This window comes from Grosmannia clavigera (assembly GCF_000143105.1).
Source record: "Grosmannia clavigera kw1407 unplaced genomic scaffold GCSC_132, whole genome shotgun sequence".
NCBI lineage: Eukaryota > Fungi > Ascomycota > Sordariomycetes > Ophiostomatales > Ophiostomataceae > Leptographium > Leptographium clavigerum.
Genome location: NW_014040810.1, coordinates 679,736 through 697,237, shown reverse-complemented (window position 1 = coordinate 697,237; position 17,502 = coordinate 679,736). Strand labels below are relative to the sequence as shown.

General features: G+C 56.0%; 3 protein-coding genes across 3 annotated transcripts; 2 read left to right on the top strand and 1 right to left on the bottom strand.

Annotated features, from left to right (window-relative positions):
* Nucleotides 1-394: 394 nt before the first annotated feature.
* Nucleotides 395-8,856, top strand: CMQ_5143 (glycosyl group 1 family protein; the record flags this gene model as incomplete). Its single annotated transcript, XM_014318888.1, has 2 exons — nucleotides 395-412; nucleotides 499-8,856. 2 exons carry the CDS (start codon nucleotides 395-397, stop codon nucleotides 8,854-8,856), a joined length of 8,376 nt encoding a protein of 2,791 aa, XP_014174363.1.
* A 1,331-nt stretch (nucleotides 8,857-10,187) lies between these two features.
* On the top strand, nucleotides 10,188-13,425 carry CMQ_5353 (oligopeptide transporter; the record flags this gene model as incomplete). The annotated part of the gene is made up of 14 exons (XM_014319098.1): nucleotides 10,188-10,437; nucleotides 10,517-10,573; nucleotides 10,640-10,716; nucleotides 10,790-10,965; nucleotides 11,021-11,137; nucleotides 11,222-11,504; nucleotides 11,566-11,657; nucleotides 11,803-12,264; nucleotides 12,319-12,463; nucleotides 12,521-12,593; nucleotides 12,657-12,838; nucleotides 12,899-13,016; nucleotides 13,077-13,163; nucleotides 13,232-13,425. The coding sequence occupies 14 exons, from the start codon at nucleotides 10,188-10,190 to the stop codon at nucleotides 13,423-13,425; spliced, it is 2,313 nt and encodes a 770-aa protein (XP_014174573.1).
* A 1,236-nt stretch (nucleotides 13,426-14,661) lies between these two features.
* Nucleotides 14,662-16,203, bottom strand: CMQ_5312 (major facilitator superfamily transporter; the record flags this gene model as incomplete). The annotated part of the gene is made up of 1 exon (XM_014319057.1): nucleotides 14,662-16,203. One exon carries the CDS (start codon nucleotides 16,201-16,203, stop codon nucleotides 14,662-14,664), a length of 1,542 nt encoding a protein of 513 aa, XP_014174532.1.
* Between the last annotated feature and the right edge of the window lie 1,299 nt (nucleotides 16,204-17,502).

Below are 17,502 nucleotides of genomic sequence, written 5' to 3'. Positions count from 1 at the left end.
CCGTTGGCCGCTCCTGGAGAATCGAGGGCAACAATATATAAGAAAGTGAACTAGGACCATTCCTCGAAATACCCACCTGTTCTTGCTCAGTTTGTGTTCTGTTCTCGGTAACGTACAAAAGACGAGGTCCAAGTAGGCAAGATGGGACCTACGTACCTTGGCATGTCAGCCGTTGGCTGGCACGTGATGACAAGGACGGTATGGGGCCAGGTAAGCACGCACACTACAATGCCACTGGAATGTGGCAGGAGCTACCCGTCAAGCACGTCAGAACTGCACAAGGGGCAGGACCCATTGGAATGCCAAAACTGACGTCCTGAAGATTATCGCCGCTGTTCTTCTCGCCAGCATTGTTTTTGCACTTTCATTCGCTCTTTACCAGGGCAGTCGATTCATGCTGCGTTACTTGCAGGTACGTCACCAACCACCAACAGCGCTACGGCGGATTTTTTATCTCCGTCAAATCGCGAGTCGAGGGAGAGCTAACGGGAAGAACAGCGACGACGCCCCAAGTACTCTATTTCTCGCCCAGTCGCTCGCTACATTGAAAACCTGCGCCGCTCGACCAAGCGACGGTCGAGCGTGACGCGCAGGGAGAAACGTGATGATGATACAGAGGTCAAGTCGTTTGGCGCCTTTCTCGGCAGCTTCGCCCAGCCGCCGACGGCCGCCCAGCAGCGCCTCCTCTCCCAATGGGACATTCTTGTGGTTGATCCCACGCAGATGGGCGTGGTGCCGGCCCTGGCGAGCTGCCAGCCGACATCGGCCCACGTTCTGGCCCGCCTCGACCTGGACGCCCTGATGGCGCTGCACAGCGGCGGCGAGACGGCCGCGGACGGTGACGACGGCCTGGCCTGTCTGACCGTCTTCACCTCTGCCATCGAGACGCACGTGCAGCACGCGGCTGTGCAGGGGGCCAGCTTCACGGGCGTGCTCCTGGCCGGCTTTGCGAGCCACCTGCACCCTGCCATTGTCAATGACCTGGCCCGCTACCTGAAGGATCTCGGCTTCGACCTCTGGCTGGAGCTTTCGTACCCGGACTACCTCGACGAGGACTACGCTCCCATGATCAACCTGCACCTGTTGAAGGGCCTCGTGTATCGCAATGGTACCATGCGCCCTGACGGCGACCGCCAAAACTACTTTCAGATGACGGCGATGCGTGCCGTCATGCGTGCCATGGCTGCCCAGCGAGTTTCTCACAACCCCGCCCTCGTGATGTGGGAAGTGGTGGATGATGGCATGGAGCTGCACCACGCCGTCATCACTCGCACGTTCAACTGGTGCCTCTACTACTGCGCTGTCAACTGGATTGGCCACAAGCGCTCGCTGACCGACGCTGAGTTCGCTGCAACCGATGCCATCCCTACCAAGCCGCTCGGTGCCCTCATGTGGCTGAAGAACGACAAGAACATGAGCGCCCACAACGTCTGGCGCGGGAACGATCAAATGCTCTCGCAGCAGGCTGACAACGCTGCCGTCTATGATTCGATCTCTTCCTTTCTTCCCAACATCGCTTCCCGCCTCCATCTGCAGCCAGCTCCTGCACAGGCCTCTCAACAGCTCCAGATTAACCCGACGACTACTATGACGCGCAGCAGCACGTCCAAGTCGCTCGCTCTGCTCGCACCGCCTGGAATGGCCAGCGGCGGCGAACATGCGCCTGTCGTCAACCCGCTCGGTGTCTCCTGCAAGGGCGATGACTTCACCGGCTTAGGCTGCTTCCAGCTCGGACACGAGACCTCGTTCCAAGACTTTGCCGCCATTCGTCGCTCGCAGCAAAACCTGCAGGACCTCAGCCTGCTCGCTGTCATCACGGGCGAAGAGCTGTACAAGGCCCGCACAACGATCGAGGTGCTTCGCGGTGCCAAAGAGCTCAGCCCTGCCGCATCGGACGCCGTCAAGGACTTGCTGGATCTGCTTTCAGAGGCTAGCACCAGCGATGCGGCCGATTCGCCAAACCCGCGCCTCAAGGTTTTCTCCGGTCTACAGTCTGGCTTCCACGTCGAGAGCGGCGCGGTCTATTACGGCATGTACGACTACGAGCGGGCAGACCAGTGCCTCATTCTGTATCTCTCCAACAAGGCAACAGACCGCGCTGGCGCGATCCTCCACACGTACCTCTCCAGCCGGCAGATCACGCGCACGGAATGCTTCATGGTGGAGCAGCTCATGGCAGACCGCAATGGCCAGCTGAAGATGCCATGGAAGCTGGCGCCACGGCTGGTCCAGGACCTCGAGACGTTGTCGCCCCAGGAGGCACTGCTGTTCATGAAGCGTTTGGCGTTGTCGCGCGAAAGCTCGGCCCTGCTAGCACTGATTCGTCCTTGTCTGGAGGCACAGCTGGTGGATGCGCCCTCGTTGACGCAGCTGCGTGTTCTCTGCTCGACCGGTTACCTCAGTGGCCACGTCACGGCTGAGGAGATGATCGCTGCTCGGCTGGCCTGGTTGGCTGACAAGGGCTGCGATATTCCCGATGCGTACGAGGCCAACAAGCTGTTCCACGACGTGTACGATCGACTCTATGACGTCCTGATGGGCATCGAATCCGAGGTGCTCGCCCAGCTCGGCGAGGGCATACAGAAGATTGTGCTGAGTGAATATCTCGACGCTGGCGCCGACATCTTCTTGCTGGCTGTTTTCTCGGCCTTCCGCAGGATGGCTCTGGACGAGGTCTACCTCGAGGTGCTGGACCGCAACGTGTACCCGAACCACTCGGCCGATCAGGCTGGCTGCTTCGCCGAGAACTTTGGCCTGGGCTCACGCTGTGACTCCTTCTTTGACACCACGCCGCGCAGCATTGGCCGCATTCTCTCGGATCGCTACCGTGCGTACTACACCGAGTTCCAGCCGCCCTTGCGCGAGGAGGGATTTACCGAGCTGCCGACGGCCTACTTTGCCATGCAGGTCGACTTCGACCCCGAAGACGGCAAGACCAAGATCCCATTCTACTACCGTATCACCTTCTTCGGCATCTTCGCCCTTCCGGCCCTGGTTGACGTCATGTTGTTGACGACAATCGGCCGAGGTCTGTACCTGACAACGTACATGAGCTCCGAGCAGAAGACCATGGCCACGACGGCCCTGATGCTGTCCCTACTGATGAGCGGTTCGTTTGGTGCCTGGATCTGCTCTGGCGGCAGCTACTATTTCTTCTCGAATGCCTTCCCGGCCATGAACTACTTCATCATGACTCGCTTCGTTGCCGGTATCGCCGTAACTTCGGTCACGGCCATTATCGGCTTCATTGTCGTCATCTTCGTCCACGGCATCTCGAACGCGCTCGTCTTCCTGTTCTATTTCGTCATGCTCTCGACCTACATGCTGGCCTTGAACGCGCTCTCCATCTACCAGCAGCCTGGATCCGAGTTTTTGTCCGGCCGGACGACCATCATCACCTGCATCCCGATCCTGTTCATCTCGCCCGTCGTCAGCATTTTCACACGCCACGACATTGCCGTCTATATCCCTGTCCTGACCGTTTTCTGCCTGTCGCTCCTCTATGGCGCCCGCAAGACCCTGGCCGAGTGGAGCTCGTGGTATCTGCATATCCCGCCGGTGACAGACTCCGAGGTCGTGGCCTGGTTCCGTGGCAACAGCAAGGGTTCGACCACGGTCGACCTGGAAAATATGCGCGACAACGATGTGATGCCGCTGGCCCGTGACGCGATTCACAAGGCCGTCGTCAAGGAGACCAAGCGCTGGTTCTTTGTCCGCTCGTCGGCCGACCCGCTGGTCAAGAAGCTGGCCGAGGGCTATGGCGCGACCATGTACCTGATGCAGTGGTACTCCAAGTACAAGCGCTCGCGTATGCCAATGCCCTACAGCACGACCTGGAACTTGACCCTCAAGGCTGGCCTGGAGAACATCACGAACATGCAGAAGGGTCTGAAAATGCACAGCGCCTTCCTGCACTGGCGCTCGACCGGCAAGGACATCCTCTCGGGCTTCATGTACTTTGTCATCGCGCTTCTGGACAAGTGGATCGCCCTGATGACACGCAGCCACCTGGTCGGTCTGTCGGCCGCCAGCAGCACGCTCTACCGCTTCGGTATTGGCTTCGGTCTCTGCTATTATCTCTTTGGTGCCGTGGCCCTCGACATTGTCTCGCAGCCGATGTGGATCGCAGCGAACGAGAAGTCGAAGCAGCCAATCACGTCGCTGGAGAGCCTCAGCGAGATCACCAAGAATGATATCAAGGCCCGCCATCGGCTGTACTGGCGCTCGCTCGTCAAGTTCTTCTTCTTCCACCTGTGGGGCACTGCCATCTTCTCCGCTCTCATCTGGGCTTACGATGACGACTCCGGCAACTGCATCATGTTCCTGAGCTACATCCTTGCCTACTCCGGCCTGCTTTGGTTCCAGTACAACAAGATCTTCTGCGGAACGAACGGTGCCAATGCTCTCATCTGCGGTTTCTTCGTCGGTCTGCCCGTCGGTCTGGCAGTTCGCCTGGCATCTCCCGGCTTCGGCTACAGTGGCGTCATCTGCCTGGGCAGTGCTACATGGGCCTCCTGCATCGCCTCCTTCTGGACGGCCGACATTGGCATGCCAACCATTGACAGCATTTTCGGCTCCAAGGCCAAGTCCTATGCTGCCATCAAGTTCAGCGGCGACGGCGAGAACGTGCCGGTCTACACCCTCTGCACGATCGAGCCGATTCCGGAGCTGTCCCAGTCGACGATTGGAAAGATGTTCGAGGACGTCAAGGAGCGCTTCCCGCTGGAATCATCCCAGCACCCTGGCCAGCGCGTCCTGGAGCTGCTCGTGCCACAGGACAGCGCCCGACTGCCGACCGCCCTCAACGCGGCCTTCCCGTCAGCCTACGAGCTGATGCACCTGGCCTCACAGAGCTGGAAGAATGGCCGCATTATGGTTGAGCTGATCTCTGGCAGCCAGTTGCCGCTTTCGGAGGCGAAGACGCTGCATCTGGCCCGTCGCACTAGCGACAAGGTTATCCACCTCTTTGTTGTCACCGGCACTGACGTCTTCAACGAGCAGACGCTCAACGTGCACGAGCAGTGGGGCGCCATCGCCGAGGCCATCGTCCAGACGGCCGCCGAGCACATCATGGGCCTTTCGCACCGCGACGCCACGCTGGCCAGCTTGCTGGCAGTCAACCACTTTAGCGATGCCGAGATCAGCGTGCCCGAGGGAATGAAGCTGCAGCTCAAGGCGTCCTCGACCGAGCGGCTTCGTGTGATACGTGCCGCCGACCAGGTCCAGCTGACATATGCTCTTCTCGGCGTCGACTGCGAGCGGGAGTGGGACGGCCTTCCGAAATCGGTGCGCAGCTTCCTGACGAAGCGCTCGGTGGGCGCCCAGGTCGAGCTGACCGAGGCCGACACCATCTGGCTCCAGGAGCGGATTGGTTCGAGTGCTCCTGTCGCTGTCGACGAGCACCTGGCTCGCTGCCGTGTCGGTGCGGCCATGACCAAGGCCCTTGTCGCATGTGCTGCCGAGCTTGAGCGGACAGACTGCGGTGGAAGCGACAACGAGCACGAGGGTCTTGTCTTCTCTGCTTCGACGGCGGCGGTAGCGGCTGAGCGCCTCAATGCCATCCTGCCCATGACCACGTCTCTGGTGCAGAAGTTTAACCTGAGCTTCAAGTTCCTGATCCTGTCTCTCACGGCCGACCCCGAGTACCAGCGCGAGCTGAACTACGTTACGCAGGGCCTGCCCGCATTTATCCGTGGCCCCGTGACGTTCTTCCTTAACGGCATCTGGGTGTACTGCAAAATGCTCCAGGCGCTCATCATTCCGTTTGTCCTCTTCCATGGGCGCGACCATATCGACAAGATCAAGCGGCTTATCAGCGGCATGACAACAGTTTTGGAGAAGAACCGGATTGTGACGGAGAACTTCAGCGGCCCGTCGACCTGGTTCTGGACCTCATCTGAGGAAGACGGGGCCAGCGTGCTGCGGCTGTCGCAGTACAGCGGCCTGCACAACGAGGAGCCGCAAAGCACCAAGGACCTCAAGGCCATCAACACGTACACGGACAAGCTGGTTCTACAGCAGCGGCAGCTGTATGCCAAGGGCAAGGTGGTGGACTCGTTCCGCTACGAGTACGAGCAGTCGTCTTCGCGGCTGCCGATGCAGCGGACCTGTGTCGAGGGCAAGAAGGAAGGCGAGATTGTGAACTACGACCGTCGCGGCTACATTACTACCGGCTCGGAGATGCGCGGCGTGAACAGGGTGACGTGGAAGCTGTGGTACCGCAAGAGCGCCAAGCACGAAGACGAGCTGCTGTGGGCCGAGTACACGTTTCCGCACATCACGATCAAGGTTCTCTGGAGCATGCCGCCACGCAACCCGAACAAGCGGCTGGAGGAGTGGATTCCATTCTCGACCGTGACGGAGGCCACCTTCATCCAGGGCGAGCAGGTGTACCACGCGTCCTGGGACTACGAGCACAAGTTCCACCCCGAGGTGGCGGTGATGCTGAACGGCAAGCCGGTGGAGACGCCGCTGATGATCAAGGAGGATTGGTTCCACGTGTTTGACAAGCCGGACAGCTGCAGCTTCCTGAGCGAAAACCCGCTGCTGTCGTTCTCGTCGATCAAGTCGAACCCGATCGCGCGCTTCTTCCGGTTCAACGTGAAGCGGTACCAGATCCCGACATCGGTAGCCCGCACACAGCTGTGGAAGGTCTGGAAGAACAGCCGGGACGTGGATGCGATCAGCGTGCGGTGGCTGGACGAGAAGCTGCTGCGATCGGACCGGATCATGCGGCGGTACTGGCGGCTGCGCGACTTTGGCCGGCTCGACGCGGCCACGGCCTACGTGGACGCACAGGTGGACACGATCATGGCGCGGGTCGACATTGACCCACAGACGAGCGCGTGGACGAACCTGGCCTTTAAGCTGAGCGACTTCTATGCATTCGGTCAGGCCGGTGATGCCCGGATCAACACGCGCAAGGCCGACTCGCAGCTCTGGGGCAGCGAGCATGAGCTGCATGTGCTGGCAATGGACACGTCGACGTGGCCGAACGATCCCGGCGGTGTGTCGGCTTGTCGTCGCGACATGGTCAACGATCTGCGGACGATCAAGTGGCACGTGGTGGCCGAGTCGGCAAACGACTTTGGCGTGCCGCGTTTCCAGATTGAGCGCAACGTGCAGTCGCTGACGATTCTGCCACTCTGGGGCCTCGACTTCCTCAACCCGACGCACGGCATCATCGAGACCTGTCTGGACTCGTCGGTGGTGCAGCGCTCTTTCAACACGCGGGCGGCCGACATTGTGGACAACTTCCTGCCGATCTTGACAAGCCTGGTCACGTGCTCTCGGGCGATCGACCTGAACCGGCAGCACATTGAGGAGGCGACGGCGGCGCTGGTGGCGCTGAATGCGTACTTTGAGCGGTCGCGCAACTGGAACGACGTGTGGTACCACCCAGTGGTCAAGCAGCGGTGGCGGGAGCTCTGGCTAACGGAGATGCCGAACACGCTGAGCATCTCGCAGTGGTGGGACTTTGAGAGGCCGAGCATCAAGCAGCTGGACGAGGCACTGAACCTGTGGTGTCGCTACCTGTTCATCTTCTCGCTGCCGGTGCCAGAACAGATTCCGGACGTGTTCCAGGCGTCGCATCACTTCACGGGCGCGACGTACGGTATCGTGTGCAAGGTCAAGCGCAACTGCTCGCTGCACATCTGGGATCACTGCATCAGCTTCCGCGAGTTCACCAGCTTTATGAGCTCGGCCGTGTCGTTCGACTCGCCGTTTGTCAACAGCTCGCTCATCTCGCTGACACACCTGAGCTGCGTGCTGCTGGAGCACCACGCCGACGTCGTCCTGCCGTGCTGCGACTACTTCAACCCGGGTTGGGAGGTGGAGCTGGGCACGGCCGAGGGTGCGCTGGAGCACCGCAACACGTTTGCGCGCAAGATCGACCCAGTCGTCAACGGCATCTGCAACATGGAGAAGTTTGAGCCGATCAAGACAATCCGGACAGAGACCCCGACGGTGGTGATGCTGTCGCATCTCCAGTACGCCAAGGACATCAAGAACGCGATCATGGCGACAGACATTATCGTCAACCGCTGGGGCTTCAAGGACTACAAGGTGCACGTGTACGGCGACATGGAGCGTGCGGCCGCCATTGCGACCGAATGCCAAGAGCTGATCGCGTCCAAGAATCTGCAAGACGTGTGCGTCCTCAAGGGCCTGGGCAATCCGTCGCTGGTGCTGCAGGACGCCTGGCTGTTCCTGAACTCGTCCATCTCCGAGGGCCTGCCGCTGGCCATGGGCGAGGCCGCGCTGACGGGCGTGCCGGTCGTCTGTACGGACGTGGGTGCGTCCTACTGCGTGGTGACAGACCGGACAACGGGTGACCGGTTCAGTGAGGTGGTGCCACCCAACGACTCCGAGTCGCTGGCCCGCGCGCAGATCAGCGTCATGGCCCTGCTGGGTCCATGGGCCTCGTACGGCGAGGACGAGCCGGGCGTCGAAGTCCCGGTGCTGGGCTACCCCCTCCCGACGGCCGAGCAGGTGCAGCAGATCTCTGACCGGATGTACGCCAAGCAGGACCAGCGCCGTGCTCTCGGCATGCTGGGCCGCCAGAACGTGCTCAAGAACTTTTCGTCCGACCGGTACCTGCGTGAGCACGAGCAGATGCTGTGGATCGGCAAGCAGACCAGTCCGTCCAACATTGCGCGCACCGCCACGGCCGGCACTCCGGCGTCGGTGCGTTCGAGCTTCATGAGGTCGCAGAACGGTGGCACCCGATCCCGGCCCGTCTCGCGTCTGACACCCGAGTCGTGGATCTCCTTGTCGAGCGAGGAGACGGCCAAGGGCTGGCGCTCGCTCGGACCCAGTTCCGTGAGCGTGCGCGACTTTTTTAAGGAGAAGTAAGAGAGACGAAGTTCTGGTCTTGCCTTTTTGTTTTCCTTTTTACGCATGACATCGCATCCGGTCTCTTCATCTCTGCTTTCCTTTGTCCTCTTCACTTCAGTATTTATATTTACCATACTTATTTTACCATTTTCCTATCCTTTCTGTCTTTTCGGTTCTTTTTGTCCTTTTATTCCATATCCATTGTGTTAGTTTAGGATTTTCTGCCTCCTGCGCCTTTATTAGTACCCGGCCAGCAGCAAAACAGCATAGTTAGACAGATAACGAGACACCAGATATCTTTGCTCAAGCGCATCGGGCCGTTGGCTCGTACGGATAGGATGTGTGCATGACCAGAATAGTTTAGACGAGATACTGTAACAACGTGTCATTTTGGCAGAGCCTTCGTGTGTGTATTATGTTGTTAGGGACATCACGTGATGTGACGTCACCATGTACGCTGCAGCATGCTCTAAATATGGCTACTGCACTCATATGAAGCACTTCGAGTGGTTTAAAAGCATCGGCGCATAGTGTGGCTTCTACTCCGTGCACCACTAGTCTGTCACGCACGTTCTGCGTGATCACCAGTGTAAGACCCGTACGGTAATCCTTGTGGGATATTCGTCCGGACCAGTTGCACGTATCGTAGTAAGCTCTAAGGCCTTCAGAAAATCTAGTGATGATATTTCGTTCGGTGGTTGACTGATTGAAGACCAGACCGTGCGCAGTATGCGCGCAGATCAGGGCTTCGTCTTATCTAGTAATTTCGGCGGCCGAGGTCAAGTCAGGTGACCTCGGGGAAATCCACAATAGTATCGCAAAGAAGCTATTGTACTCTGTAATCCGTACCTATTATCACAGCCCCATCCAAACCAGGCTAGCGCACTGACGACTCGTCTGTGAGCACATCTGACTTAATCAACTTTCGAAAATGTCGTACAATCTCTGTCTCGCATGCCTCGACCAATTTGCAAGATAACTAGGAAATCCTTTTGAGAGTGCGGCGTACTCGCCAAGCTTTGTCTTGTTATCATGGGAACCGTACGATTGAACGGCCGGTCCCGGTAGCAACTGCGCAGCGGGTCCGGGTTACGTTGCAATCGTCAGGACAGTCATCGGGAGAGGTGCTGTGATTGGCAAGAAAATGCTTTTCTCGTTGTCCCCCCCCACGTTCCCATCTCCTTCCTAGATAGGGATTATATTACGTCAACCGACTGTTCGTCATCATATCTATCAATGTCGCAATAGCGATGTTCAGCGGCTTTCAAAAGCAGGCCTCGTATCTTGTCCATTTGCCGTCCTGCCAATGATCATTGCGGCTTTGCAACCACCAGAATAGCTTGGGAAACATGGCCATCCTATCGAGTGTCGAGCCCATTGCGCTGGACGCCATAGATGGCAAAGCCCTGCACGAGAAGACCACGTCCGCGTCGACGCCCTCGGACGGGTCGGAGAAGATACGGGCCTTTGACGACGACGAAGAAGAGGTGCACGTGACCAATCCGGAACAGCGCCGGATCTTGCAGGAGCTGGCCGACAAGGAGGAGCTGATCCCGACGGAAGCGTTCAAGGCCAATGTCGACGGCGACCAGTCCCCGTGTAGGTGAAGAAAGAAAGACGCAGCCGGTTAGCTCTATTGCGCATCACTGCTGACTCGTTGTATCTTGTCCTCTTGCAGTCCCCGAGGTCGCGGCATGTGTGCCGAATACAGACGACCCAACAATTCCCTGCAATAGTGAGCTCTGTTTTCTTGATCTCATTGTACCAGACAGCTTGGGGTACTGACCGTGCTGCCCGCAAGCTTTTCGAGCTTGGGTTCTGACCACATTTTGGGTGCTTATCTTGGCCGGTGTCAACCAGTTCTTCAGCATGCGCTATGTACGAAGAATGTCCTTGTATCTTATTCGTCTCTATTTTTTTCTGCCGTGACGACGCTGATAATATTGTACAGCCGTCTCTCGCGATCAGCTATGTTGTCGCCCAGATTCTAGTCTTCCCCATGGGCCGTTTGTGGGAACGCATGCCGCGCTGGCGTGTGCCTCTCGGCAAATATTCCTTTGACGTCAACCCCGGGCGCTTTTCGATCAAAGAGCACGCTCTGATTGCTATTGTCCGTGGAGATGTCCCGTCCTCCTGTCAGGGAAGTGGACAACGAGCTAACTTAGAAGTGTTGTAACATTAGCGTTTCGACGGCCTACGCCTCGGGCTCACTCGTGGCTATCATCAGCGATGAGTATTGGGGCTTAGACTACGGGGCTGGCTTTTCCTTCTTGTATCTTCTCACTTCTCAGTCACTTGGGTATGCTCTTTCCTTTTTCTTTCTTGTCTTCTCCACGGCGTACGTCACGTTTCTATCCCAGCTCACCGCTGACTGTCAAAATAGGTTCGGACTTGCAGGACTTGCACGCCGCTGGCTCGTTTATCCGGCTGCCCTTATCTGGCCGGCGTCCCTACCATCAGCCGTTCTCTTTCGCGCTCTGCACGAGCCGCAGGACAGGTCGGCTGTCAATGGATGGACCGTAGGGCGGTACCGGTTTTTCAGCTACTTCTCCGCTTTCAGCTTCGTTCTGTACTGGATTCCAGATTATATATGGACAAGCACAAGCGCCTTTGACTTTATCACCTGGATTGCGCCGCACAACCAGAAAGTCAATACCATATTTGGGGTAAGATCTCCACGTCTAAATGGAAACGCATTGCAACAGGAGGATTAGCTGACAAAACTAGATGAATTCTGGTCTTGGCCTCTTGCCCTTGAGTATAGACTGGACCCAAATCACGTACGCGGGACAGCCGCTTCAAACACCCTTTTACATCACGTGCAATGCATTTGCTGTTGTCGTACTTTTTTATCTTTTCTTGTCACCTATTCTTTACTACACAAACGTGTGGAACAGCGCATAGTAAGATATCTCGCATCGTTCTATATACACGAGTTCGCCACTGACGTATCCTGCCATCTAGTCTGCCGCTACTCTCCTCTTCGACTTTTGATAACACGGGAAAAGCATACAATATTACGCGTGTTATTAATTCCGACCTTACATTGAACGTTACCAAATACGAAGCGTACTCGCCCATGTACATCACCATGTCCTATTCGCTCTCATACGCACTTTCATTTGCCGCCGTGACGGCCATTGTCGTCCATACGTACCTCTACAATGGCTCGGAAATCTGGGAGAAATGGAAGAACGCCAAGAGTGGCGGAGAAGATGTTCACAGACGCCTTATGTACGCTTACAAGGAGGTTCCGGACTGGTGGTATGGCGTTCTCACGATCGTTGTTTTCGGGCTCGGCATCATGACTATTCGTTACTGGGACACGGGCCTTCCGGTATGGGGCTTCATTGTCGTTTGTGGAGGCTTTGGTTTCTTCCTTATCGTGCCAGAAGGAATTTTGGAGGGGACAACGAACCAACGGATGTAAGCATTTCCCCCAAAGCAATCACAGGTAACCGCTACTCACAACAATCACAGCTTCCTAAACATCATCACCGAGCTTGTCGCTGGATATGCGTGGCCAGGAAAGCCGATTGCCAATATGATGGTCAAGTGCTTTGGGTACAACTCGGTCAAACACGGCATGGATTTTGCCCAGGATCTCAAGCTTGGACAATACATGGTATGTCTCCTACCTGTGATGCCTCAGAAAATTCCTTTTTGTGCTGACGGCACTTAGAAAATCCCTCCTCGACCTCTTTTCTTCGGCCAGATCTACGCCACTATCTTAGCTACGATGGCACAGACAGGTGGTAGGTTTCTTTCTGCATCCATGATGTCAAATTTACAAACCATCGTTTAACAGAAATTTATAGTTCTGCGCTGGATGATCGGCCACATCCCTAATCTTTGCTCTCCAAAGAACACAGACCGGTTCACCTGTGCCGGTGCCAAAGTTGTGTACAGTGCATCTATGATCTGGGGCAGCATTGGTCCACAACGCATGTTCCAACATGGGCAGGTGTATTCGTCCATCATGTACTTCTTTATCATTGGTGTAAGTTCGAAATAAGAACTAGCAGAAAATTTGAGGCTAACAGAGTGCTTCTCTCTACAGCCAGCTGTTACCGTGATCGTGTACATTGCGTACAAGCGCCATCCACACAGCTGGATCAGATACATCAACGTGCCCATTTTCTTCAATGCGGCGGGAAATATTCCGCCTGCGAATACGAGTGAGTAACCCCCTTTCTGAGATAAACTGCTGTTGTGCTCGTAGTGACACTGAATGACAGCACAATACTCGCTGTGGTTCATCTTCGGCTTCATTTTCAACTACCTCATCCGAAAGCGGGCCTTCAACTGGTGGCAGCGCTATAACTGTAAGAAACTGTTATTTTTTATTCTACTTCTGTCTTTGTCGTGATGAATGCTAAGCCATCCCCGGTAGATCTTCTTCAAGCCGCAATGGACACAGGTACGGCCATCGCAACGATAATTATCTACTTTGCACTAGACTACCACCGCACCACGTTCAATTGGTGGGGAAACACGGTGGGTTCCAACACAGATGACGCAAATTCAGTGCCGTGGTTGAAGGTTGCGAAAGGCGGCCATTTCGGCAAGGGCCCTGGTCAGTTCTGAGCACATGCGAGCGGAATATATTCTGATACGAATGTGACTTCTTGTATACTACTTTAGTGGAAACGTTTCTATGAGTTATATAGGCTATTCAGAGACATTCAGTCCCCGTGTCTCTGAATCAAGTTCTGTAGTCACTCCGGGTTCTCTGTCCAAGGCGTGTCGCAGTGACGTAGTGAGCTGCACGGAAAGTCACGTGTACGATGTAAGCGTCGGCGACGAAAATCAGGTTCTTCGGCCCGTGAACGGGCAAAACGGGTAGGGCCAGGGTAGATCCAGTTGCCGTTCTCCGTACTCCGCAGTGGCCGAATAAGGCGAGCATCGGGCACAGGTGTTAACACGATGAATAGAGGCTAACGGTCTGTTCGTGACGGATCGGGGACTCTTTTCCATGACTGGCACTGCAGTCGTTTTAGGCTACTCGACAACAATATAATAAGAACCTAGCTAAGATAATATTGCAACAGAATTCCGCGTGCATCGGAAATGAAGACTTTACTTTGACGGATATTCTGTTATAATCCTTTTGCTGAAGTAGATTAATAGGATAAGATGGGAAGAGGAATCTATATACAAGTTACATATAAACCCAACCTAGACTTGAGTATGATAAATAGAAGCTTATCCGGTATTGTCCAGATATAGGCTTGTCGGAAGGGCTATGAAGAGACAACATTGATTTGAAAAGTCACTCTGCAAAGTCAAAGAAGTCGTGCATGCAAACTACTCGTGCGGTGATGGGCATTTGACGACAATAAAGATTAGTGAGCATAATGCCTCAATATTTCAAGTTCATGAGTCAGCAGAGGCAAGATGGCGGAGTGGTTAACGCGCTGGCCTGCTAAGCCAGTTCCTTCGGGAGCGAGAGTTCGAATCTCTCTCTTGTCGTTTTCTTTTTGCTTTTGCTCCCGATTGACCGTTGCTTCCTACGATCGCGGTTATCATGGAGTTGATACAGCAGTACGGAGTAGCAGTGCCAGCATTTTATTTTCGGAGCTGGAGGCAATATGGAGGTATAGGGGGCATCCCGTCTAAACTGGTCCGGGTGTACTAGACTGCGTCATCGGCTTACCGTTACTTTAAATGGGTTCAAAGTTAGGTCTTCTAACTGTCTCCCATCACTGAGATATATTATTGTATAAACGTCACTACCGAAGTTGTGATGAAATATGTATTCTATTTCGACTTTTCATAAACCACAATCCATAACAACTCGTAAAAGACAGACGGAACTCCTCTCTAGCGTCCACCCGCGGGTCGATCGCCACGACTTTGCAAGTGGGTAAAGCTCCACAGCAGCAGCAGATCGTAGGTGGCCTTCAGCGCGCCGGCGCCGCTCAGCAGGAGGATCCAATGGTGCTTACCGGCCAAGACGCCAGAAACACCGACGCCAGCAGCCTGCATCAGTGTCTTGACCATGTTTACAGCACCCATAACGGCAGTGCGCTCGGCTGGCAGCACTGCAGCGGCGAGAAAGGCTTGGCGCGGGGCTTGGTCCATGCTTTGAGTGCAGGAGCGCAACGCGAGAAATGCCATTGCCAGAGTGGTGCCGCCTCGCTGGGATGGTGACGGGAGTGGCACCATGGCGAGCAGGATGGTGGACGGAAGGTGAGTGAAGACCATTGTGCGCAGAGGGCCCAGACGACGGGCCAGCGGAAGAGCGAGGAGGTTCGAGACGGCGGCGAGAATGCTGGTAACGAGGAAGAGCGTGCCCAACACAGCCGGAGCCAGCGAGTGCACTGTAATGAAGAAATAGGTGATCCAAGAAGCCGAGGCCATACCGGACCCGAAGGAGTCGAGGGCGAAAAGAAGGATGAGGCGACTGAGGATACGGCGAGACTCAGCTGAGATGACAGGGAAGAGCAAGCGGAGTCTCTTGAGAATGGATGGCTTCGGGGGGGAGGAGGCTGCAAGAGCAGGAGAAGACGAAGCTGAAGAAGCAGAAGAGGCAGATACAGCAGCAAAATCGCCCCCTCCTGCACGAGAATCGGCCTCTTCGTTGTCAACTTTTGGCAGAAGGCTAGTGCGCTCTCCAGGTTCCGAGAGAGAATCCACACCCTGGCTTTGGACAGCGTTATTGGCGGAAGGGGAAACTACCGCCTCTTCCTCTTGCTCCTCCAGCTCCACGGCCGGCGACAGGCCCAGCGTCAGCAACAGTTTCAAGACACCGACAGCAGCATACACAAAAAACACAGCGCGGTAAGCGAGCTGAGAACTGCTGCTGCTACCGTCGCCGCGATCCTCCAGCAGTTGCACGAGGCAGCCGCCAGTCAGCGAACCGAGGGCGGCGCCAGCAGTACCAGACAGCGTGTACCAGGCGAAGACATCGCTGCGAAGGGCTGGCTCGGTCAGGTGGGCCAGCACGGACTCCTCGATGGCGCGGAAGGGCCCAATCTCGTTGCCGCTCGGGCTGATGACGCCGACGATGCTTGCCAGCAATAGCACCCAGAACGAGCTGCTGATCGCAAAGACGGCGCCACTGGCAGCCATCAGCATAGCCCCGACGGCCAGGATGCGTCGCCGGCCGACGCGGTCCGTCACCGCTGCCAACAGCACGCTGATGGCCGTGTCGCCCAGCAGCGTCAGCGTCATGAAGAGGCCGATGCGCGCGTCCGCGATGCCGAGGCCAGCCAGCAGCGGCACTAGCACCAGGAAGGAGGCGCCGTACGCAAACAGCCGCACGAAACGCAGCACGATGAGCAGCCACACATCGCTGCTGCAGTGCACCACCGAGGTCAAGCCGCTCTCCGTAGCCAGGCGCGTCAGCCAGGCCGGGGCCATTTTTAAAGGGCGGTGAAGGGCGTAGCACTCCCAGGAGCTGCTTGTCCGTGAGGCGAGCTTTGCAAAAGAAGGAAGAACTGGATGAAAGAGCGTATATTCACTGGCAGATGCACTTGTATGCTGAGGCAGGACCAAGAGGCACTGGCAGCCGTCTTTATACTTGTTTATGGAGCTCGGACATCTCGGCGCTAAGGAGCCAGAATTCCTACAGGGCACATCCACAACTGCAATTGCGCGTAATGTGGAAGGCGCGTGGGTGACGTAATGTCGGCCTTGGCACAGTATTACAGCGACCGGACAGACGGTGTTGAAAAACTACGGCGTTGAGACCCCTACCAGAATCTCGACGACGTCAGACCGCGACAACGTGGTTCGAGAAATATGCGGGGAGTCAGTTGGGTTCCTTTCACCTACGGAGTACATGCAATTTTTGGCATCTCTGAGCCTTTTTTAGCGATTGGATGATCGGAGCTAAAGTCGTGGGCCTCGGGTTTTGCAGAGCATAGTATGACGGCGACATTCCAGAGCCCAATATTCCCTAGGCAGCCTACAATACTCCTTATAATAGGTCCAACTAGCAAAATTTCCCTGGAAGGTAGCATGCCAGAGTGGTTAATGGGTAGGACTTGAAGATCCATATCCTATGGGTTCGCCCGCGCAGGTTCGAACCCTGCTGCTATCGTTTTTTTGCCCCTCTTTTTTTGGTGAGGGGGGACGGGGCGTCTGTTCTCCGGAGTAGATCGCCCATGTTGGGTGCAGCAGATGCAGGAGGTAGCTAGAAGCTGAGTGACGGGGGAGCTTACATTGCTTCGCCTATCGATCCGTACTCTTCTATTTCCCCAGCGTTTTGCGACTGTGCACTTTATCACCAAGTTCGATTCCAATGTCAACTGCGATCAACCTTCTAGATACACCCGATTTGAGATTGTGTCCGGAAAAGACACCAAATTATTGCCAAAAGTGAGCGTCTATCCGGGACCTGGATACTGGATTTTCGGGGTCGGCCCCGTCGTCAGTATCTTACTCTTCGTCGCTGTCTCACATTTTTCATTGATGCCATTCCCGTTGTAGACACCGTCTTCGTTTGAGCTGGCGCTGTGTTCCTAATGTTCTCCTCTCTAAGAAACTTGCGGCTATAGTAGGCGCTGCGTTTTAGTCCACAGTTTCGATTCACCATTGCCGCTATCTTCGTCGTATATAGTCGTAATGGCCCTGTACCTAATCACTCCTATCCGGAGTCGCAGTCTGGTGTCGATTTTTTCGGCTTGGCTGCGAGATGGTTCAGGGTTGTGTCTCTTG